This window comes from Dermacentor albipictus, chromosome 2 (genome assembly GCF_038994185.2).
Source record: "Dermacentor albipictus isolate Rhodes 1998 colony chromosome 2, USDA_Dalb.pri_finalv2, whole genome shotgun sequence".
NCBI classification, from domain to species: Eukaryota; Metazoa; Arthropoda; class Arachnida; order Ixodida; family Ixodidae; genus Dermacentor; species Dermacentor albipictus.
Window position 1 is genome coordinate 26,329,238 of NC_091822.1, and position 25,646 is coordinate 26,354,883.

Here is a 25,646-nt window from a genome sequence, read left to right on the forward strand (position 1 = left end):
CAATATTTATTTACCATACTGCGTAAGCACCCTAGAACAAACAGTGCACATTTGCATGAGTTCTGTAGTCACCAACCATTACAATGTATATGTCACACCTCGCGTTTTATGCTGGAAAATTGTGCTTATTCAATTTCTGATGCAGTCAAAATTTCTATTCTCCATATGCAGTATTGAGGACGGCACCAAGATAAAGCAACACGCTCCATGCACTAAACAAGCTGCTGCCTGCCCCAACAAGGTCATTTTGTGGACTTTGGCTGCTACTGCAACGTAAACACCTGGTTCAGAAATAAATATGCTTGGTATATGCTGTATTGGCTTGCTAGTATTTAGATACATGTCATTTTTTTGTGGCAGATGATATGAACGTTTGTACCTCTTTACAGTTCAGTGTAATTGTTTCCAACATAAAAGAAAGCACTACATGGGTTTGGATAATCTCTGCTGTATCTCATGTGTCACTGTTCTGCCCCAACGGAGTCTGTGACAAGTACATCTTGGTCATTACTGGAGCTCCCATCTACACCAACAGGGACGGGCTGGAGCCGAATTCGCAAGGCTTTACACCACGAACAAAGAAGCCATTCAAGAATTATTTGGCTGCGATAGGAAGCCTAGGGACGATAGCGTCAATAGTGAAAAGAGCCTCAGCCATCATTCCACCCACACGGATATCGGACGAGTGATCCAGGTATCTCAGCAACAAAATTTCTGTCTTCAGATGTACCTGCAACCTCTGAGCAAACACAGACGACGCTGGCCAAGAGTTCCGTCAGCTTGCCCTTAGTGAGATTCCTGGCCTTGCGAAATTCCATTTGTGCCAAGCGTAATTTTTCTTCAACGAATGCAAGCTTCTTCATTCCACATTCTTGATAGATATCATTCCTCTTCCTCATCCAAACATTAAAGGTCAACCGATTCCTTGCTCATACATTCACTGTCTAGATGCATAACATATCTCTGGCAGCATCTTCTAGTGTATGTTGCCATGTGTAATTCCTCTCCAGAAAGGGCTGATGCGGCATTGGCGTGTGTCTTGTATTAACCTTTACACTGTGTGCTATGTAGCATTTACCTTTTCCTAATGCTTTTGGCTTTTAGTGCTTGCAAGGTAGAGTGGCTTCTTTCTTGATTGCAAGCTTTCTCATTCTCATATTTATTTCCTAGTCACATTCAGGATTTCTTTTCTTGCTCGACAGCCTGTGTTTTTGCGCAAGCAACAGTGAAGTGATTTATTGCAGAATTTGGTTTCACTGCTGTCAGACTTGGTACTTGTCACCGTATTACGTTTCTCGTATCTGGGAGCCTGGTGAGTGTCATTGGGAAACAATCTCTCGAGGCAGGCACTTGCTCCTACAATCCGCACAGTGCCATAGGTTGCGGAATTTACATGCACCGTTATTGGTGCTCCCTGTTCCATCCTTTCATGCTGCTGCCGTGTGTAGATTTCGCTTGTGGCCTTCCTCTACCATGATTTGGCCTCAGCGGAGAATCTCATACGTATGAAGTTGATATCCACATGTGTGGAAAGGCCTGCAAAAGTGGCTGCAAAATAGTGATGCCCACAAAACCTACCATGTCCATATTTAGAGAATGTGGGGCACCAAGTGTGAGTTACACATTAGTGGCATGTGAAAGAACAAAAATTAACGTGCAGATTGGAAAGGAGCTAACGCTAAAATGTCGGGCACTTCATGTTGCTGTGTTGGCGAGCTATCGGAATTTTCGCTAATTGCTCCGATTATTCGACCCGGATCTTCATGAATGTACATCGATCGGATGTATGAACCTACGTGGACCACCGGGATACCCAATTCCAAGGTAGGCGTCCATTTCTTCGGTAATTAGAGCCGATTTTGTGACCCACGAAGAGCGCCCACCGGCCTCGGCTTCGGCCGAGGGAAGCGGTAGGCCTACTCTCAGGCCGCATTGAGCCGCAGCCAATTACCGACCAATTGCTAATTTGGCAAGCGGACAGTGACCCAATATGTCGACCGCTATGAGAATTGAGGTCGATGGCGAAGAAATTTCGCTGGATCAGCTCACGAGAGCCGAGGGGTGGAAAACCGCCGGCGAGAAGTTGAAGCAAAAGAGTCACGCAAGCCAAGATGGCGCCGAAGCCGCAGTTGACGTCAGCAACAGACGTGGCGATGACATCTATGGCACCACCGACAAGAGCCTTCGTCATAGGATGAAGCGAGTAAACAAGGGCAAGCTGCTCAAGGGCGCGAGAATGCCAGACCTCCCGCGCGAAGACGTGAAGATTGTAATGCGGCCACGCGGCGGGCTTCAAGTGAGCGATGTGGCGCGGGTCGAAATCAGCCGAGCCATTACTGGGGCGGCCCAAGTCGATGCAATTGCAGCAAGAGAAGATATTATTTGTCCAAACCATCAACAGAACATAATCGTCGTGAGTACCTCGAAGAGGGAGCACGCCGACAAGTACGCCATGGCGAAACGCATCGACATTCGAGGAACGGCCCACAGGGTGAGCACTTACGAATCGGCGCCTCACGGAACAGTTAAAGGAGTGATACGGGGCATCCCGCTAGAGGACACCACCCAAGAAATTGAAGACCTAGTGGTGCACAAGCACAACCCGACGGCGTTGCAGACGAAACGGATTGGCAAGACCAGGTCCGTGGTGATCGCCTTCGAGGGACCCAGGGTTCCCAATTACGTGCGTTACGGGAACCTGCTAGTTGAATGTTCACTGCACCGCAAGCAGATCGACGTCTGCTACCAGTGCGGCCGCGTCGGACACCGAATGGACGTGTGCCCCAATCCCCAAAATCGCATCCGCCGGGGGTGCGGCATCGCCAACCCGGACAAAGAACATGAGTGCGTGCCCAAGTGCGGCCGTGCGGCGGCAAACATCTCACCGCCAAACGGGCCTGAAAGGCAAAATTTAAGACGCTGTACGTGGTGCGGCGCCGGGCCATCGACGACAGCAGCCAAGAAGAAAGAGGTCCTGCAGGCCGACCCCAACGCAGCATCTCTCCGCGGAGCCGTTCGAGAACGCCGGCCCGCAAGGGCAGCCACCAAAGCCGTCAACGATCTAGATCCCGTTCCCGGGATGGTCCGAACAGGGCCGACCAGGCGGCATCGGCTGGCTCCAAGGACGGCCACCGCTGGGAGACGATGGGGAAAGGAGGCAGTCGTTGCTGGAGCGCAAGACGCCGCGGATCCCGTTCGAGGTCCCGGACCAGATCAAGAACCCGGGTCGAGTCCAACCAACGAGGGATACTCGCCGAGAAAAAGGTGGGCTGGACTAACAGGTCTTTCGTCGCTCTAAGGAATGACAGAGTTCCCACCCCTCAATCCTACCCCACCTCCCCCCTCTAACCAAAACGCCGCAACACGCCATGAGTGCGGCGGATGCAGAGAACTTAAAAGACTAATCGCAAGGTAAAACGCCCAGATTGAGGAACAGAATGTGCATATCAGAGCACTCATGACTAAAATAGATGCACTAGCTAGCGGCAGCTCAGCGCCTCAAATAAGCAAAACGAGCACGGCGCCCGAGGATGCCAACGAGAAACGCAAGGTGCCGCGGAGGGACCCCCTCTCGCCCTGCCAAGAGCGGAGAGGAGAGGCGCAGCCCACGCAACAAGCATTGAATGTTCAAGAAGCGATGGACGCTGAAACCACCTGTGACTGCAAGACGGCAGCAGCGGCACCGCAGACGTCACATCAACAGCAGCAACCACCGCAAGAGGGCAAACTGGCAGCGATACTCGCAGCCATCAATCAAATTAACGAGAATCTCGGCAATATGAATGCCAGGTTAGAGGTCTTCGAGGGTCAAATAAAGATCCTTTCAGTCAAGCACGAACGACTGGCGGCGAAGACAGCTACGATAACCGTGAAGAACAAGTTCGCATCGCTAAGGAAAACGCGCCAATAAAGTCAAGGAATCGATCGCGTACAGGCGCGGTCGCATCAAAACGTCAAAGGAAGATGGCGCAGACACCGAACAGTAAAAAAGCAAATCCGCGGGGGGGAAACAACGATCATTTACCAATGGAATTGCAGGGGCATCCGCACCAAGGAAGCCGAGTTACAACTTCACATAGATGGTCTCGACCAGAAACCGGACATGATCGCGTTACAAGAGACGCACGGCAGACCCTGACTCCCGGGTTACGTGACCTACATGGATCCGACGGAAGGCGGGACGGCGTTACTGGTGCACACCAACATAGCAGCCACCCAGCACCTCACGGCGCAAAAGGGCTGCGAACACACGCTGGTCGAGGTTCACACAAGGACTATTGGCAGTGCCGGAAACCTGTTTGTGATGAGCGCATACTGCAGGCCGTCACAAAGGCAGTACAGTACGACTTTGATACAACAGTGAGCCAGGCAAAGAGGTTGGCGGGGAACAGGCCGCTCCTGGTCCTAGGCGACTTCAACGCCCCTCACACTGCTTGGGGTTACAAATACCAATCTAAACGAGGCAAGGCTCTAGCACAGGAAATGGATGACCAAGAAATGGGGCTCCTTAATGAACCGGGCGTCGTCACCCGAAAGGGAAACTGCGTCAACAGGGACACCACCCCGGACCTGTCGTGGATGGCGGGCTCCCTAGAAGTGGCCTGGCGGAACGAAGACGTAGACCTGGGCTCCGACGACAGCACCATAAGTGTAGCGATAAAAGGACCAAGGTACCGGGCAGCCCTCGGCAAAGCCCGGATCACCAACTGGGACTGAATGCGCAAGCACACGGACGAAGAAAACGAAACCTCCAGAGAAAACGCGGAGGAGGGTAGACATCAAACGTACGCAGAATGGGCGCGAGAACAAAAGATCGCGCTCGACAGATTTACACAAGAAGTTGTGACAACGATGCAGACGCCCTTCGTCGACGCCAAACTAGTACACATGTGGGAGGCGCGGCACTCGCTCACGCGAAGATGGAAGCGTCAACGACGAAACAAGAAGCTCTTCAAACGCATCGCGCTCCTCAACAAAGAGATCGCTGAATACGCAACCAAGCTGTGCCGAGAGAACTGGATGAGTACGTGCGACGGGCTGCAGGGAAATCTGTCGACGCGCAAGACCTGATGTTTGCTCAGACACCTGATCGACCCGTTGAGCAGCAAGACCGCTACCAACCTCAGCCTCACCAAAGATCTGAACGCTTACAATGGCAACGGCCAAAGGCTCATTGAAGACCTCAAGGTAATCTACCTCAAGACGGAGAGTGGGCAATTTCCGATACCGGAGGAGTACGGGGGACCGGAAAATGCGGCATTGGATGAACCGTTCACAATCACGGAGTTATTAACAGCCATAGATGAGAGTAATAAGACGAGCGCACCCGGAACGGACGCCATTACATACAAGCTGCTCAATAACATGAGTGATGCGGCGGCACGCGGGCTCCTGGGTCACATCAACAGAACCGGGGAAAGCTCGAAGTTGCCCACAGAATGGAAAAAGGCCGACGTACGGTTCATACATAAACCCGGCAAACCTCTGACGATCGAGGACATGCGCCCTATCTCGCTCACGTCCTGTGTGGGCAAGGTCATGGAACGCATGGTTCTTAAAAGACTTCAAGCACACCTGGACGAGACAAATCAGATGCCGGCGACCATGTATGGATTCCGCTAGCACCTGAGCACCCAAGACGTCCTGATTCAATTACACGAACTAGTGATTAAAAGAGCAACGAGGCACGAGCCCCGGGGTATACTGGCTTTGGACCTCAAAACGGCCTTCGAGAACGTGTCCCGCGCCAGCGTGCTCGATAACCTGCGCAAGACGGGGTGTGGCCGCAAGACCTACGGCTATATTAAAAATTTCCTAACAAATAGAACAGCAACTATCCGGATAGGAAATGAACGGTCAGAGCCTGTGGAGCTCGCAGACAGGGGTAACCCACAGTGGTCTGTCTTGTCGCCTCTGCTTTTCAACCTAGCACTCCTGCTTCTGCCCGAACTACTCAATCAGCTCGAGGGCGTGGACCACGCGTTTTATGCCGACGATATAACCGTGTGGACGAACCGCGCGGGGTCCGATGCCTGGGCGGAGAAAGCACTGCAGAGAGCGGCAACGACCGTCCACGATTATGCCACGACCTGCGGCCTGAGCTGCACTCCACAGAAATCGCAGCCCGGAAGACCGAAGAAAGAGCCGCTGCCGAACATAATCCTCACCATCGACGGCACAGAGATCAAACCAACGCCGCAGATCCAGATACTGGGCCTGCTGTTGCGCAGCGATGGCAAGGCGCACGCAGCCGTCAACAAAATCAAGACCACATAAGAACAAGTCCTGAGCATGATCCGGAAAGTCACCAACCGGAACAGAGGAATCAAAGAAGAAGGCTCACTGCGCCTGGTGCAGGCATTCATCGTGTCACGCGTAACGTACTCCGCCCCATACGTCCAGCTTGCGAAGGTGAACAGCGATGCGCTGAACACGACGATAAGAAAAGCAGTCAAACTCGCCATGGGCATCCCAGTCTACTCGTCAACGCAGAAGCTGCTAGAAATGGGTGCCAACAACACGGTGGAAGAGCTGGTGGAAGCACACCTATCCCACCATAGAGTAAGGCTGAGCCGGACAGAGCACGGTCGGCCCGTCCTACGCAAGATAGGATGGCAAATCGAACAGCAACCGACAACGAAGCCACTCTCCACAACGGCGAGAGACATTACTAAGACCAAGCCCCTCCACCGGAACATGCAGCCGGGGACGAACAACGAGAGACGCTCTGCGTGGGCCAAGGCACTGGCGAGACAGCTGGAAGAGGACCCCGAGGTCCTCTACACGGACGCCTCGCTGTATTATTACGCCTCGTGTGTTTATTATATGTTGCATGCGGATCGTAGCCAATCTATAGATTGAGCGTTATGTTAAAGTATGATGAAATGATGTGATTGCAGTGTCTTGTTTTAATGCTTTCCCACTTAGTCATGGTTGCCATGTTACATTTCTCGAATGTGGTGGCTTTGTCACTTGCATTGGGCAACGGCTTCTCGAGGTAAGCACCTGCTCCTGCACTCCGCACAGCGGCACAGATTCCCTGTTTACAAGTACTGTGATTCGTGCTCGCTGTTCGTCTTTTCCTGCTGCAGCCGTGGGTAAAGTATGCTTGTGGCCTTCTTCGGCCGCAATTTGGCGTGAACGAAGATTATCATACATGATTAGATGATTTGAAGTGTATAAAGTTGATATCCACATGGGTGGAATTGCCTGCAAAAGTGGTTGCAACATGGCTATCCCCACATAGCAAACCATGTCTATATTGAGAGCAGGTGGGGCACCAAGTGTGAGCGACACATTAGCGGCCATCGAAAGAACAAAAACAAGCCCGCAGGTAGGAAAGGAGGTAACGCTAGAATGCCGGGAGTTGATGTCTATGTGTTGGCTATGGCAGCAAGGGCCTGCGTAACCCGATTGATTCGCAGTGCAAGTTACGGCGACTTTCAGTGCAAACAGGTGGGTCACTGACCAATCTGCTTGCGCTGCTGCTTGTCACTCGCTACTAGACCGCCATGTGTGACGTAGGCAAGCACTGTGCCTGAAGTCGGATAGCTGAATGTGCTGTAAGTGACCTGTAGTGCGTGAATTCCTACTGTTGCCATATGGATCTTAGCCAATGTACAGTGTATTGTCTGAACCTTAAGCGGTGATTTAATGCCGAGTCTCATTTGATATTGTGTGCAGCGTTAAGTTTCTTGGATGTGGTGACCTGGTCAGCTGCACGGGCAACAGTCTCTCGAGGTAACCATCTGCTCCTGCAGTCCACACAGCGACAGAGACTCCCAATTTAGTGCAGCGTAATCAGTGGTCTCACCGTTCGACCTTTCCTGCTGCGGGAGCGGGCAAAAAAAGCTTGTGCGCCTTCGTCGGCCGTGATGTGGCGTGAACGGAGACCAGAACACGTGATTACATGGTCCGAAGTGTATAATGTTCATAGCCACATGGGCGGAAAGGCCTGCAAAAGTGTCTGCAAAACGGGGATGCCCATATTGATAATGTGGGGCACCAAGTATAAGTTACGCATTATCGGCCTTCGAAAGAACAAGAAACGTGCAGGTTGGAAAGGAGGTAACGCTAAAATGCCGGGTAGTCCATGTCGCTGTGCTGGCTGCGGCAGCAGATGCCTTGCGTCATCTGATTGCTTCGCAATGCAAGTTACAACGATTTTCGATGCAAGCAGGTGGGACACTACCCAATTTGCTGGCGCTGCTGAATGTCGCCCGTTACCAGACCGACATGCGCGACGACGAAAGTGAGCAGTTTACGAGCTCGCGTTAATGGTTTCAGCGCACCTCAGTATGCAAATTTTATTTCTGCTATGTACTAGATGGAGCACTGCTTTTCTTCTGCCAATAAAGTCGCGCGTCCTGTTCCCTGACTTGTGGCTTGTTTGTATGGACGTCAGTAGAGGCTCTTTAGTCTCCTGGCAATTAAAACGAGGCAGCTGGGGCATGCCGCAAAGCCAGCAAGGCGAGCATGGCGCGTACCCAACGTACGCCTCTGGTAAAAAAACGGCCATATTGCATATTGCACTAAAAATGTATTTCCGCTTCCTGTATAAGTAGCGCCATCTGTCCGGCTCCCCGCTAAGTACCATGCGCTGCCGCTTCCTTTCGTACCACTGTGGAAGGTACAGTTTCCCTTCTCTAAAGTTGGTTCGTTATTCTATGGTGCTTGCTTGGCCGTGGTGACAGCGAGGCCGGGCCGTCTTCTCAGAGCATTGCGCGGGAACGGGAAGCTTTGAGCCGTCATTGCCAAGTGGCGTCTGACCACCCCGCGCATATCGCCTAACGAGCTCGGTCACTGGATAGGGTCCGGAATGCTGGAGGCGTCGCACCGTCATTATCAATCCGTCCACTTGGGTCGCGCCCTATCCGTTTGTGATTCTACGCTGCGCATGTTCGCGGCGTCCCTTCGCTTTTCTAGCAATTGTCCTTTCCCTGTGGCACACAACAGTCGTGGCACCGTCGAATGGTCCGTGTCTACCCAAGCTTAATCACAATCATATCTAGCCACCGACCTAGGCGCAGCATTCATAAGTAAAATAAATACAGATAAGTCAAAGTTTAAGCAAAGGAAATCAAGACTTGACCAGGCTAAACCAAGCTTTCGCTTTGCATATCTAGGATTAGCTGAGCTAAGCCTAGGTATGCAGTTGCCTAGATTTTAAGACAGGAATTGTGAGCAACTGTTATTTATGTAAGTTAAGTATTGAATGAAGCAATGTTTAACCCTTACGAAAAACACCCTGTAGTATACAGCTGCTAATGCGTTGTTTTAGATTGTTTTAATTTTTGGTTGTTCTTTTCCAGCTTTTTACTTGCAACCCGTCGCGAAAGCCTCCCGTGCGTGCTCGCGCGAGTGAACGCTGCTGGCGCGCAGCGAATCACGGGCAGAACGCACGCAGTGACAGCTCTTCTTGACCAAACTTCCTCCGTACCTTCCACAGCGTTGACTGCTATGTCCGGACAGAGTAAATACGCAAATGGATACGCAGCTTCAGAAGCAGTTTCCTTCATCGCAACCTAAGGTGTCTCGAATGCCAACGTCGTACGCGAGCAGCTCCAAAAATCACTCGGAGTACCTCAATCGCCGCGGCCTCAGTGGGAAGCCATGGTGTAAACCGCCATCACGCGCCGTCAAAGTATTCTTCCGCGCCAGGACGCTGTAATGTCCCGTCCGCCGCCGCCGCCAGCTCGCCCGCTCACCCGCCCACACGTTGCCCAGCGCAGCCACCCGAGGAAGACAGACATTTGGCGCTCCCCTGACCACCACCCGCTGTTACGACTTCGCACCGCTGCTCCACGATTACGACTTTGTGGTCCCGTAGCGCTCGTCAACCGTTTTGTGACAGAGCGCTGGTAGCGAAGACTACGAGCCAGGCGTCGATGAGAATAACGAAAGGGATTTTATACATTATATACAGGTCATTACACAGGACAATATCGGATCGACACTGGGGCCGAGTGCTCACAGCAAACGCGACTGTTCCCGCACGGCGACGTTCGGCGAAAACGCGTGACGCATCTCACCCCAGTCGAGAGCGGCACACTGCTCCCGGTGGGTCGGCGGATCCGGTTTTCGAGGCGGCCGCCTCGCCGCTTTATACTCCCCGATAACCATTGTCACTCAAACGGCCCAATACAAAGTCAGCACTCGGCGGTCGTCCGAGAGGTCCAACCAGCGACCGCGCTGGCCACCCGGTTCAAAGTTCGCACGCGCGGTGACCCCCAGGCAATAGGAGGTGCGGCGCCGGGCTGTCTGGCACTTGCTGACACGTTCGAACACGTTGCTTGCCGATGCTTCTCCGCAGGACACCGCTGCCTGACAGCTCAGCATCCTGACTTGTCACGGGAGAATTTGGGCGCTCGCAGGATAAATTCTGCATCTCTCAGATTCGGAATCCGGGCTGGTGGTAATGGCACAACAGCATCCCCGCCCTCAGATAAGGCGCCGGGAAGACGAGCTGCCTCCACGTGGCTCGGATGCCAGGCGTGCACGTTCGTCAGGCTCGTCCAAGTTCACGTCCAGTGTCGGGACGCCAGGTGACTTCACGTGCCCAGGTCCAACTCGCGAGGACAGGAGCTCTGCTCACCGCGTTGTCGCCAAGGCACCTCGACCAGCTCCGCTCGGGTCGTTCCTAAGCCCTTGCTTCTCGCCACTGGTCCCGGTTGGTCGTTCTGCAGCTTGCGAAACCGACCGGCAAAAGACAACACCCAACACGAACAAGTGCCATCTGTCTCCCGTCAAACACCAGACAAGGCCATAATCCAAATCAACCTAACTAAATTGCTATCCCCCTTTTTCTCCCGCTGAAACAAGAGGCAGGTGTACGATCTAGTACACAAGGCTCAAACAACCAGTTTTCAATTTAACAACACACCAAAATATCATGAACAATTAATAATCAGCAATAATAATGACAAATAGAATGGTCCCCTTGAAATCGCATGGACCAAAAACATACTACTGAGGAAGGAAATGAGGTCATTCATTTTTTCCGGCGATATTTTCGGGGAATCCGAAGCTGCTTATATTTGCGACCCTGCTTATCCGTGTAGCGGCGGTACAATAAGCCAGATTCCTTGCCAAATGAAACCCTCTTTTTTTCACTCCCCGTTTGACGCTCTTCCTCAGATCGGCTAGTGAACAGTCTTCGTGTTGCCCGCGAATCAGAGTTTCTCTTTGAACTGCCGCCTGCTCCTGCCAGCTGGCGGAAACCGGAGCGAGTATGGAGCCCGCGTCGCCTAATTGCGGCGTCGCATCTATATCGCGGCTAGCACTGCACGTGTCACTCCCACTCACTTCCAGGACCCGCTCGCCTAGGCCAGCCTCCGAGCTCTGCCTCTCCCGTGACTGCTCGCCACTCAAGTTACCTTGATCAGTCCGTGTGCCGCACCGCCTTTCGCTCACCAAGCAAAGTCAAGTTCTCTCGACAGCGGGCGCGCTTTGGATCGCGTGAGCGCCATGTACGCCACGTCGGCAAAGAATGATTTGCGCTGATCCTTCAGCAGCTGCTCCGAGTTATTTGAGAAGAGGTAGGAAAAGTGCTCCGGGAGGGCGGCAGACACAGCGGCTTCTGCGTTAAGTTTCCCAAACTCTCCTTCAATGATAACCGTTACGATCGGTAAACAGGCATTCTCCTCCTCGGCCACTTGCCGTATCCTAGCGCACTCTCCCGTAAAATCACTCGAGGAGACGAAAGACGGGTGGACAACGTCCATAGTTGCTGCAGAGTCCCGAAGTGCACGGCACTTCTTACCGTTTACCTTAATTTCCTGCATATAAGGCTCCAATAGTCGTATGCTTTTGTGAGTTTCCTGTATTGTTGCAGAAGCAATTCTCTCTGGGCAGCTCGCAGCGATGTGCCCTTGCTTTTTGCAATTGTAGCAGGTTAACAGTTTCCGTTTTTCAAAAGAACGCGTCGTATCGTTTCGCTATTTGGGACCATCGCTATCATTCTGAGATGCATTTTGTCCTTCCCTTACAGTTTCTTTGGTAAGGGAATCGTCTTCCCGAAACTCGCGACGCGTGATTTCGTTCCGTTCGTCGGGCTTCCCGGAAAACCCATCTCTCCTATCTGCCTTTTCTACGCGCACTGCCTTGCTGTGCAAGCTGCGGCGGGTGTAATACTTTTCCGCTAACTCTGCTGCCTTGTTTAGCTTAACATCCTTTAGCCTATCTTGCAGCCAGAGCCTGACATCCTCATCAATGCAACGGTAGAACTGCTCCAACGCGATGCATTCGATGATTTTGTCGCGGTCGTCGTAAACCTCTTCGCCCTTCAGCCATCCCACCAGGTCGGCTTTTAGACGAAACGCGAAGTCAACGTTCGACTCCTTGCCCTTTTTTGCATACCGGAACCTCTGCCGGAAAGCTTCGGGCGAAAATTTGTACTTCCGCAGTAGCGCTCCCTTCACATCGCTGTAGCTCTCAAACGCCTCTTTCGATAAGCAAGGTATTACGTCTGATGCCTCCCCAGGAAGCAACGCTAACAGATTCTGTGCCCAGAGGGATCGCTAAATGCTATTCCGTTCGCACGCGTGCTCAAATTTCACGAGGTATTTGGCCATATCCTCTCCGACGCCCAAGGGTGGAAGTTGATCTCGTATTCTTGGAACGTTAGAAGTGGGTCTAGGCGCCGGCGAGCTATTTCGGGTCTCCAACTCTTTCATTTTAAGCTCGTGCTCACGAGGCTCCTTCACTTTCCTTTCCTCCTCGCAACGTTCCTCCTCCCTCTTTTCCTACTCGCGACGTTCCTTTTCTGCCTGCCGCTCCCGACGTTCATTGATATCCGCCCAGGCCTCTTCGGCTTCCTCAGCCGTTACGTCCCCAGTCCTCATGACCTCAAGGATCGCATTCTTTCTTTTGGTTGAGCCCAACTCAATGCTCAACTCCTCACAAATTTGGAGAAGTTCCTTGACCTTGTACTTCTCCATCGTTCACACTCTCCTCCTGCTGTTTGCCCTTTTTGAATATACCTGCCGTACGCTACTATAATTCTACTAGTAAGACGTATGCAAGTATTTCACACACTGCCCTGTTTACCCCCTCAGCATCCCCTGGTTTTCAAAACACTCTTACTAGGCTTGAAACACACAAGGTTATCATCACAATGCAACACCAAATCTTCCCTAAGCTACTATAACCTGTGTCAGAGAAAGTCTGGTGTTTGAGGTAAACTTCAGGCACTCACCGCGCCGAGGTAGCTGATGCCGGTCAATCCCGTAGCTGCCATCCACTGTTACGACTTTGCACCGCTGCTCCACGATTACGACTTTGTGGTCCCGTAGCGCTCGTCACCCGTTTTGTGACAGAGCGTTGGTAGCGAAGACTCCGAGCCAGGCGTCGATGAGAATAACGAAAGGGATTTTATACATTATATACAGGTCATTACACAGGACAATATCGGATCGGCACTGGGGCCGAGTGCTCACAGCAAACGCGAATGTTCCCGCACGGCGACGTCCGGCGAAAACATGTGACACATCTCACCCCAGTCGAGAGCGGCACACTGCTCCCGGTGGGTCGGCGGATCCGGTTTTCGAGGCGGCCGCCTCGCCGCTTTATACTCACCGAGAACCATTGTCCCTCAAACGGCCCAATACAAAGTCAGCACTCGGCGGTCGTCCGAGAGGTCCAACCAGCGACCGCACTGGCCACCCGGTTCAAAGTTCGCGCGCGCGGTGACCCCCAGGCAATAGGAGGTGCGGCGCCAGGCTGACTGGCACTTGCTGACACGTTTGAACACGTTGCCTTTCGATGCTTCTCCGCAGGACACCGCTGCCTGACAGCTCAGCATCCTGACTTGTCACGGGAGAATTTGGGCGCTCGCAGGATAAATTCTGCATCTTGCAGATTCGGAATCCGGGCTGGTGGTAATGGCACAACACCGCTCTGCTATCGCTGCGGAGAAGCCGAACATGTCAATCGCCGATGTCCATACGGCGAAATTGGACTATGAAGGTTCGCCGTCAACACTCCGTGCCCGCAGCAAGGTGCACACCCTTAAATTCTGCATCTTGCAGATTCGGAATCCGGGCTGGTGGTAATGGCACAACACCGCTCTGCTATCGCTGCGGAGAAGCCGAACATGTCAATCGCCGATATCCATACGGCGAAATTGGACTATGAAGGTTCGCCGTCAACACTCCGTGCCCGCAGCAAGGTGCACACCCTTGCAATATTGCCGACAACCTCACCGCTACACAGTGGAGCCCTCGATGACTGTCGCGTTCGCCGTCACCGCGGCGCTACCTGTAGCTGCAGCACCGCCCATGCACTGGAGCTGCCCGGGGCTCGGTCCATGAGCCCTTATGCGGAAAACTAAAAGCAGCAACCAATGGAGGTGCGGTTGCTGTTCGTCGAACTGGCGAAGATCCTCCGCCACCGACGAAGACGCCGAAGAGACTATCTGGACGAGAAACCAACGACACGCAGCCATCCCAACAAAGCCTGGAAGCAAAGAATGCATCGACCAAAGACCCGATGTCATGACGTACCAGCCACACGTCAAAACGACACAGCCGTGATCCGATGCCAAGACCTAACTGTCACGCACAACATACGACTACCGACCACGACGGCCCCGCAGTCATCGCCTTAGTGGGCGCACGAGCCGACTACTCTGATGAGTAGAGAAGTCGCTGTCAGGCTGAAGAAAGTCAAGACTGCATGGGAATGCCCTCAAATTCAGACAGCTGGAGGACACCTGATAACGCCGACGGGAATCTGTAATGCAGTAATTGCAGTTCATGGCCGGACCTACCCTGCAACGCTCGTGATCCAACAGTGCTGCCAAGACGTAATTCTCGGCATGGAATTCCTGAGCCAGCGCGGCGACAACATCGACCTAAGGTCGAAGTCGATAACGCTCTCCACAGACCAAGCGATACCGACCTGCGGCCTTCTAGTCAACGTGCCTTAAGTGTACTTGAGGACCAAGTCAACATCCCGCCTCATTCCAGCATTGTCATTTCCGTCGGCTGCGAAACACCCACAGACGTAGAAGCTGTCATCCAGGGCAACCAACGCATACCACTCGACCGGCAAATTTGCGTCGCAAGCGGGATCACTCGACTGCACGGAGGAAGAGCGAAAGAGATGCTAACAAACTTCAGCGAGGAGTTCAAGCACATCGACAAGGACACGACGATGGCGTACATCGAGGAAATAATGTAAGCCAGCCATGCGTTTGTCCTCGGATTCTAGCGCATCTATACCGACTACCACAGTTCTCGAACCAGACTGTGACATAAATCCCCCTGAGTGGGCCCCTGAGTAAACAGCAACAGCTGAGAAGTTTTCTCCAACAATACAAAGACTGCTGTTCGATGTCGCCAAGGGTTCCATGAACACCAGTTTCAAAGCATCGTAGAATAAGCGAACAGGGCCGTCGACCACTCCGCGGGAGCCGTTATCGAGTTTCGACGCGAGTGAGTGAAGCTATTAGGCAACAAGTCTACGAAATGCTGCGCGACGACATCATCCAGCCTTCGGCAAGCCCGCGCGCATCTCCTCTAGTCTTGGTAAAGAAAAAGGATGGAACCCTACGTTTCTGCGTCGATTATCGTCAACTGAAGAAGATGACCAAGAAGGCCTTCCACGGATAGACGACGCATTGGATCGGCTCTGCAACGTAAAATACTTCTCGTCAGTGGACATTAAGTCTAGCTACTCACAAATAAAAGTCGTCGAAAGAGGTCACTAAACACCGCCTTCATCACGCCAGACTGTGTCTGTGAGTTCAAGGTTATGTCATTTGGGTTGTGCTCGGCACGTGCAACATTCGAACATGTAATGGACACGGCTTCAGCAGGATTAAAATGACACAGCTGTCTTGGTTACCTGGATGGCGTCGTCGTATTCGCCGGAAATTTCGACTATCACCTTAGGCGGCTTCCCACAGCACTAGAGGCCATCCAGTCATCAGGGTTCACTCTGACGCTGGAAAAGTGCCGCTTGGCTTGCGACGAGTCCACCCCGACCGGCAGAAGACAACTGCCGTTGCAAAGTTCCTGCAGCCCATTGACAAGAAGGTAGAGCGTAGATTGCTTGGCATGTGTGCCTACTACAGGCGCTTTGTCAAGGACTTTTCACGCATAGCTGAGCCACTGACATTTAATCAAATATGATGAGTTCAAGTGGGAAATGCCGCAAACCGACTGATTTCAAGAAATCAAACGACGCATGCAGTCACGGCCGCTACTTGCACACTTCGATGAGGATGCTGATACCGAAATACACACTGATGCCAGTAACCTAGGCCTCGGTGCCGTCCTAGTCCGGAGCAAAGACGGTCTTGAAAGGGTGATAACTTAATCCAGCCGGTCCTTGTCAAGAGCGGAAGGCAATTATTTTTCAACTGAAGAGGAATCCATCGCCATGATTTCGGCTACAGCAAACTTCCACCTGTTCCTATACGGCAGGCCATTGAAAGCCGTCAGCGACCATCACGCGTAGTGTTTGCTAATGAGTTTAAATGGCGCTTCAGGGCAACTGGCGTGGTGAAGCCTCAGAGTTCAAGAATATTACATCACTGTAATCTGCAAGTCCGAACGAAAACACTCTGATGCCCATTGCCTATCACCCGCCCCCATCGACCCACCAGCGCAAGATGACCAGGATTACAACTTCTTTAGAATAGTAAGCGCGAAAGACTTCACTGAGCAACAACAAGGAGACCTCGAACTAATATGCCTCGTCGAGTATTTGAAAGGGAGCACCGGCGTTGTCCCTAGGGTATTTCAGCCAAGATTGTCTTTGTTCTCGCTTCAAAACCTACTCGTAAAGTACGAGAAGAGGGGTTTACCGGAGGGGCTCGATTTTTATTAGTCATATCATCAGATGCGAACAAACACTGACAGAAATGACAGCATAGGGGAAATTACTTGTGCTTAATAAATGAAGAAAATAAACGATAAGTTAATAGAAATGAAAGTGAATGATGAAACTACTTGCCGCAGGTGGAGAACGATCCCACAACCTTCGCATAGCGCGTGCGATGCTCTACCGATTGAGCTACCGCGGCGCCGTTTCCCCATCAACTTTCTTGGGTACTGATGTTTCGTATTAGACTCCTGGGTGCGTTAGCCAGCGACACCACTCACAAACCTTGGTGGCGGATGGGTAACATTCTTTTTGCCGCAGGCGTCACGCGACCGTTATCTTTTTGGGTGAAGGCATTCGATCAATAAACCCACACATGCTATCTGAAGGCATCAATGTTGCCAGATTCGACACCTTCATTATGTACTGAACGAGAAGAAAGGAGGTTAACCGAGGGTCCCGATTTTTATTAGACATATCATAAGAAACCAACAAACACTGTCACAAAGGACAACATAGGCCATATTTTATTTTATTTTATTTATTTATTCATACTGTCAGTACAAGCCAAGACAGCAGTTGCGGTTACATTGCTGTCATCAAACTAGACATAGTCGGTGCTTAAACAATTCAATACAATGCAATCAGGATAGGAAGGCACAGCATATGAACAAATATGAAGGAAGAAACAACATGAGTTACAATAAATACGTTATAGCAGTATATAGGTCAACGAAACAGTAACGCACCGAAACAACTGCAACCGACAAACAGCTAACAATAAAACGTATTCTCAATCGTTTACAAATAATTGGTAACAGCCTTTACAAAAGATTGTAAGTCATTACATTCTACTATATCGTGTGGCAAGTTGTTCCAATCGTCTATGCTTCGAACCAGGAACGAATTTTTGAAGGATTCTGTTCTATAATTAAGTGGTTTAATATGTTTTCGATGCTTTGTTCTGGGGTTAGCAGGTCTCTCTAACGTGATGTTTTTCTAAGTCTACTTTATAGTCTTCACTTATTACGTGAAAAAAGAATGTCAGCCTGTTAAGCTGCATTTTTTGCTTGACAGTCATGAGGCCAGCTCTACTTCTCAGTTTGGTGACGGACTGGGTTCTAGCGTATGTGTTAAAAATAAACCTCAAGGCCCTGTTTTGTACGCGCTCACATTTTCGTGCATTTTGTTGAGTGTACGGCTCCCAAAAATGGCTTGCATAAGTCAGTGCAGGAAGTACAGTCATTTTGTAGGCCATTGTTTTTACCTCTGGGGTGCGTCGTGAAGTTTTCGTCGTAATGACCAAAGTGTGCAAATGACCTTATTACAGGTGTTGTCGACATGTACCGACCAGTTCAAATCACGTGTGAGATGAATTCCTAGGTATTTAAATTTCTGACCCTCAGCTAATTCGTCTCCGCTAATGCTGTAGGGGAAAATTAAAGGATCTTTTTTACGCGGCATACGCATACAAACAGTTTTTGATGCATTCAATTCCATTTGCCATTCATCACACTAAAGACTTTTTGTAAATGATTACTAAGCTCCTGCTCATCGTTAGGAGTGCATATTGTAGCATCTATAATGCTGTCATCTGCATAATGCTTGATGGATATTTGCGGCGGAATACCTGCTCCCATATCACTAATATAAAGGGAAAAATGTAAAGGGCCCATAACAGATCCTTGCGGCACACCCGATCGAACTGGTTTATTTGCACTGCAAACTGAGTTTATTGAGAGAAATTGTTCCCTTTCTGACAAATATGCCTCAATCCATTTTGATAGCTGGGTATTACCTAAGAAATGAGAAAGCTTCATAAGCAGCTTTCTATGGGATATTCTGCCAAATGTCAGAAATCGATAAAGATCATATCTATTTGACCCCTTCCATCAATACATTGACTGCTTTCATCTGCAACGTCAGTGAGAATAGTGACTGTGGAGTAGTATCGGCGAAAATCATGCTGGTTTTTACCCAAAATGTCGTTCTCTTCCACAAATTTATTTAGGTGGGTAGTTAGGATGTGCTCAAGCGTATTGCAACATGTACTTGTCAAAGAGATTGGTCGGTACTTAGTGACGTCATGTTTGGAACCCTGTTTGTGAATCGGTAGTACCTTAGCCAGCCTCCAGTCTCTCGAAACGTCGCCAGATTCTAGAGATTTAGTATAAATATCTAAAAGGAAACATGAGCACCACTCGGCGTATCTCTTTAAAAAAGCGTTGGGAATTTGACAAGGGCCAGGACATTTTTTCTCATCTAGTTTATGGAGGAGGTTCGAAATGCCGTCTTGTCTAATAGTTAGTTCAGATATACAGTGCCTAATGGAATGTACTGTTTGGGGTGTAGAACCATCCTCCCATGTGAAGAATGATTCAAAATATTTACTGAAGAGGTAAGCCATTTCAGAGCTGTTCGTGATAGTCTTATTTTCACTTGTCAGAAATTGAATGCTGGATTTTGGCCTTGAAAAGTACTTCCAAATTTTTCCCGGAGAGGATTTAATAAAATAGGTAAGTGTTGTATTCATGTAACAATGTTTCGCTTTATTAATTTCCATTTTACGCTCCTGTGAAGCGGAATGAATACAATGACGTGTTCTTGCACAGAAATTTCTAGACCTCATTCGTTTCAGGAGGCGCTTTTTATGGATTATTTTCCGTGTAATCCATGGGTTTTTTTCTGTTAACGTTCTTACAATGACGTGTTCTTGCACAGAAATTTCTAGACCTCATTCGTTTCAGGAGGCGCTTTTTATGGATTATTTTCCGTGTAATCCATGGGTTTTTTTTCTGTTAACGTTCTTGAAGCGCTTCGGAACAGATAGTTCTATTGATTTCAATACCACACTTTTACTCCAAGCATCATTTACTGACGTAGTATTTAGCGAAATGAAATGGCTGAAATCATCATAAACTTCCTCTAATGGTCCAATACTGCAACATCATCTGCTTTAGTGAAATCGGAGACTAGCAAAGCTTTATTCTTTTCTGCTCGGGTATATGTGGTAGAGACATACGCGATCAACATCTTGTGGTCAGAAATCCCTTTTAAGACATCACACCCGTACTTGGATTGTGCGACAGATCTGCTTAGGGACACCAAATCAAGTAGCGATTCTCCCGATTCGTAGGTTCGTGTGGGCATAGTTACTATTTGTGTTAAGTCAAGGAAAAAAGTTAGATTCAGAAGAACACGAGACACGGCCTGATCATGGTGACCTTCCCGATAATATACCCAGTCAATATTTGGAATCTAAAATCTCCGGCCAATTTAATCTTACAGGTGCTGTTGCCAAAACATCTAAAGTAAGAAATCATTCAGCAATAGCATGTATTCTTCGGAGGTGCCAGGGGGGCAATATACGGCAATAATTACAAAATACAGATCACTGATCTCTGTGGTACCCACAATAGACTCCAATTCTGGAGAGGATGAAATTTAACGGAGACCATTGAAGTTTTATAAACAATAGCAACACCGCCTCCTCTGCATCCTCTGTCTTTGCGACAAGCCGTATAGTTCGGAGGAAGGAAATCAGCACTTTCGATTAATTTATTTAACCAGGATTCAGTTACAATTACGATATCCGATTTATGTTCCAAGAGGACAGCTTCCAAAAGTGAAGATTTGTTGCATATGCTACGAGCATTGACGTTTAAAACTGCTAGTCTGTCAGGGACACTCGGGACTGCTGTCAGAGCTGCTTCCCCTCTCGTAGTGCTTTTTTCTGCCGCCTATGTTGCCACTTTTGTCATGACGACGCGGCTCCCGACAGGGCCTACGTGTGGAAGTATCATCATCCTAGTAATACGCCTGGCCGTCCACCTGAAGCATGTCATAAACTAGGCGCACTCGCTTCCCATTTGATTTCTCATTTTTAGCGTTTTGCCATAGGCACGTTCTCCTGTGCACCACGCTCTTTGTGAAGTCATCGCTTATCAAAACGTTGGTGCCTTTCAACTTGGGACAGTTCCGCATAATTTCCTGTTTTTCTTTGAAGTCATACAGCCGGAAAATCACTGGTCGTGCTTTTGACTGCTTTTTTCCAAGACGGTGCATGCGCTCAATGCTCCGGGGAGAAGTACCAATCACAGAAAATATTTTGTCTTGTATCAGTTTCCATAAATCTGCCTGTGTTTCATTGTCTTGCTCAGGCAAACCGAAGATGATAAGGTTATTGTGGCGCTGGCGATTTTCCATATCGTCTACGTTTCTAGATAGTAGTGTGACTGTTTCATTCAGATGAGACATCGTCCTATGTGTGTCATCAAGTTTAGAAAAAGAAGAGTCAAGTTTAGTTAAGCGGTCTTCAATAAGTTTCATGGTGGCACCATTTTCTTTCACTTCTTTTTGAACTGCTCTATGATCATGTTTAGTGTCGCTTAATGTCTTGCTCTGGTATGTCAACGTTTGCATAATATGTTCAAGTTTTGCATCTGTAGTCAAACCAGGGCCCGGATTTATTTCGACATCACCAGTTGTGATAAGCTTGAGACATACAGACGAACAATCGCATACAAGCAGTGCTAGAGTGCCGGGCCATATGCCTCATATATATATATATATATATATATATATATATATATATATATATATATATATATATATATATATATATATATATATATATATATATATATATCAAAAACTAGATAGATAGATAGATAGATAGATAGATAGATAGATAGATAGATAGATAGATAGATAGATAGATAGATAGATAGATAGATAGATAGATAGATAGATAGATAGATAGCGAAAATTGAGGCCTTAAGTTCAGCTCAAGGAATAGAAGATTACAATCCGTAATGAACGAATACGTAACGACGTGATATCACGTCAAAAGGAAGTCATAGACAGAGCGAAGCACAGCAATACCGGCGTGTATGTACAAACTACAGACAAACGCAAGCGCCCACTAAGATAACCTTAGAGTGTAGCAGAAGCGTAATGTCCAGCAATCATGTAACAGCGTCCTTTTATGTTATCGTAAATATTTGGTGGCGTAAGGAATCTGGAAAAGGGTGACGGTGCCCGCGCGAACGTTCGCAAATGCTATTCTGTACTTAAAATGGCACGTATTGTCAGAGTTAGAAGTCAACCAAAGATTTGTGATCCGGTTGGCTGTGGGGCCCATAATAAACAAACTAATGAGGCAGTGTCGGCTGATATGAGTTGGACATGCCTCTTTTGAAGTTTTTGAAGTTTTATTGCAGAGAAACAAAATTAAAGCAATCAAAGCTAAGTGCTAGAACGAGGAGTGTGTATATTATGCTTGACTAGCTGATGTACGTTAAGTGACTATTTGTAACCGCGTAGTTTCCAAGGGAATGCAAACAGATCGTCATCATCACCATGTTTATTTTTCAACTTGATTCCTTTCTGCTTGTCTTTAGAGCGGTTTCATTTCATCTGCATCCTCCCGTAATAGATGTGAGTCGTACAAGTCGGGTAGAGCCGGATTGATGAGTGCTACTGAGATCAGGGATATTTGAGGCACACCTCTAGCGAAAAATCGAGGTGCAGACCTTTCGCCGCATTTTATTATGAAGCAAAAAGTGGGTCCAGTTCCACTTGTTTAGGCCACCGGAAGATCCAAATGCCCCAGGTATTTAATTGCAGGAGTGATCTGTTTTCTGTGAAATTTTGGTAAGCGCAGCGCGTATAATGTTTTACTAACGTGGTGTCTAGCGTTGCCGCTTGCTGTCTTCAAAAGCCTATGGTTGTTGGTTAGACAGCCTGCTGCTAGTTATGCGCCCGCAAAAGCCATGGAGCCGCTATTAGCAACAAAAGGTTTTCCCTCGCAACGAGTCAAATAGCAGGTAGATTTTTCAACTTTTAAGGTGCTTTCTGTGTTCAGGATGTAGGGACAAATTTACATATAGCTCTTGTTCTATACCTGTTTTTAAGATCACACGCCAGCCAATTGTGACGTTGGATATGCTCTTAAAGAAGGTGTCTGACCAATGGGAAAGTTCACTTGGGGACGAATACTGCGAATTAGGACGCACACTTATAGTGCGCCTTTGCCAGTCTGTCGCCGTCCAGCCTTTTTCGATGAAGGCAGTGAGCTGCTGCCGTGGTTATGGTTGGTTGGTCAGCTTTTTGCAAGTCACGTAGTCTCCACGCGGCATGTTTTCCCACTCGCTATTCCTCAGGAGCAGGCTAAGCATTACATTGTATCAAGGCATCAGCTACTAATGAGCCAACTATGCAGCGGAATCTCAATATGTGGCCACAGTAAAAATTGAGCAGCAGAAAATAGCCCTTCAACACGTCCCGTCTTGATGAACTGCAGTAGAGCGCGTACCCTGCTTATGTTACTTTACCCACCATAGTTTCATTCTATAGCTGACAAAGTTCAGCTTATCTTATATATTTTTAACGATAACAAATACGCGTTTCTGTAGCAATCAACTACCAGAAAGAGAAGAAAATAAGTGCGTCTTACAGTACTTGACAAAGCGTTGCAGCATAGCCTTGAAGATCTTCGGCAGGAATCCAGGAACGGAGTGTTTTCTGAAATGTAGGATAGGGTTCAGTATTCCTTAGGAACGTTACGCTTTCCTCACATGCTTTCTCCGTACATGCAAAAAGCTGTTGAACAAAGATATCTGAGGTCCTCAACTACGGATATAGAGGTATGGCGGTAGAGGCAGATTGTGTCCCGAAACGGACCACACCTCATAATTATTTTGCCTTTGCAAACAGTAAACTGCCACCCGTACAACTGCGAAAGGCCACTGCACGGAGCGAAAAGAGCTACAATTTCAAACAGAAGTATTTTCTCTCGAGGCAGATATGCTTCCAGCCAAAGAGCATAAATGCATTTACGTAAAACGCACTGCCTCAGTGTGGCCAATTATCTCACGAGAATTCGGTACACCGTACAATGCAAAACGTGTTACGCGGTCAACGGGAGTGCGCCGTGCAGCAAAAAGAGATAAAGAGATAAAGAAGGCCGAGACATAATTTAGAACGTGATTGGACTCTAGTATATTACAGTAGAGTATAGTATACAATACTTGCAGCGTAGCCGTGATTATGACACGTAGTCGTCCAATCAATGTTGGACAGATTGAAGTTAGCCGAAATTCTGACGCTGGCAGGCGTTTCATCTCCACAATAAGCATCGATGAAAAGGTTGTGGCTTTCACTGTAATCATCCACGCTCGTAAATTGTTCTGGGTTCCTTATTTAGATATCCCGCAATTTATGACGCAGAAAGTACTTGTTAGCGGCGTACATGGTTTTGGTTTTCAATGGAATGTTTCATCGTACAGACCGATTAGTTGAACAGGCATATACTATAAAATACAGAAAGTATTGGCTAACCGGTTGCCAACAGTGCTCAAATATGTAGTTGGTCGTCATAAACGTCCGGAATAAAATTAGGGACAATTATAACAAATTTACACATAGCACCATCGATCCATGAATAAGGTGACGCAATGCAGCTTAGGGCCGCCATGCTGCAAGTTGACCTTGAGAAGTGATTCGACCACTTGTCGCACGACTTGCTTCTATCTATACTTGACTATCTGGGTGCAGTCCATGTGATAGTGTAGATGTGCGGTTGTGTTACGCCGGCTGTACGACGAGGCTGATCAGAAATGAGTAGGTGACTATTTACCAGGGCAGTCCTCAGTCAGACAAAGGTGCCGTTCTCACCGCTTTCTTATTTTATATATAAATTCAACCTTCCTCTCTAAGTGTAATTGGGAACAACGCGATACGAGGTGAAGCTTTTCTTTTTACGCTACGACATTGCAATTTCCAGTCTTAATCATGAAATTGTAATACATACTGTCAGTGCTGTGGAATCCTTTTGTCAAGCGATCGGTAGTCAAGGAAAACGGGACAAGTGCCTTGGGTTTTGGCAAGACGAATGGAATATCAGGTCCCATTCTCAGGGTATTTACGAACATCAAATGGCAAGTAACAAACAAAATACTTACTGCAGTACTACTGCTACAACGAACTTTATTGAAAAAAAACACAACTGGAGGCTCAAGCCCGGTAATTGAGGTAGAATATTGTATTCACAGTTACAATACCTCAGCGCCAGCACAATGGATGAAGAAGTACACAACACGAGCGCTGTGACAACGCTCGTGTCGTCTACTTTTTTTGTCCCTTGTATTTTCGCTGAAGTATCGCAACGGGAGGCGATAAGGAAAAAGACACAGAAATGAAAAAGCTGGGATAAGTGAAATTTCACAGGGTCCACGACTTGCAAGTTGTTTCTCGTAAGCGACCTATGGTATCTGCTGCATTATTTGCATTGTAGTAGGTTATATGTACAAAAACGCACAGAGTCTTCGCGGTCCTTATTCGGAACTCTGTATGGCAAAAATGCGCTGTACAAATATTTTAACGACAGCGTGGTGGTGAAATTCGTTGGTGGAATCTGTGTGTAAGGCAATACGTCAGTCGATTTGTTTTCTTTTTTTCCGTGATATAGATGAGACGTTTCTGAGAACTATGACTCAGGTGAGGCTGGGTAAATTGCTAGCGGAATTGTTTTTTGTGTAGAAGGCTTGAAATCTGGGCCAGTTGGTACATACTTGAAGTAAAAAACCAGTCACTAAACACAAAGGACAAAGGTGTATTTCGTGCGTGTGCGAGGGTCAGTATGGCTATTCTCAAATACTTTGTTTCACCTTTCCGTTTCCTCTCGGTGCGTATTTCTTTACAATATCTCAACCAGAAGTCACGCAATAAATTGCACAAAGACCTAGTCGATGTGTTATTTCCTCTGCTATGCTACCGTGCATAATATTGTCCAGACTCATGAAAACAAGTTTTGAAGT

The 25,646-nt window shown here is 48.6% G+C and overlaps 1 protein-coding gene across 1 annotated transcript in view; it reads right to left on the bottom strand.

The window, feature by feature from the left end:
• Positions 1 to 25,646, bottom strand: part of LOC135897909 (uncharacterized) — a 433,838-nt gene that overhangs the window by 41,184 nt on the left and 367,008 nt on the right. The window contains exon 17 of the mRNA XM_065426601.2: positions 23,285 to 23,352. Within this exon, the coding sequence (XP_065282673.2) occupies positions 23,285 to 23,352 (68 nt within the window). The remainder of the gene's footprint in view (positions 1 to 23,284; positions 23,353 to 25,646) is intronic.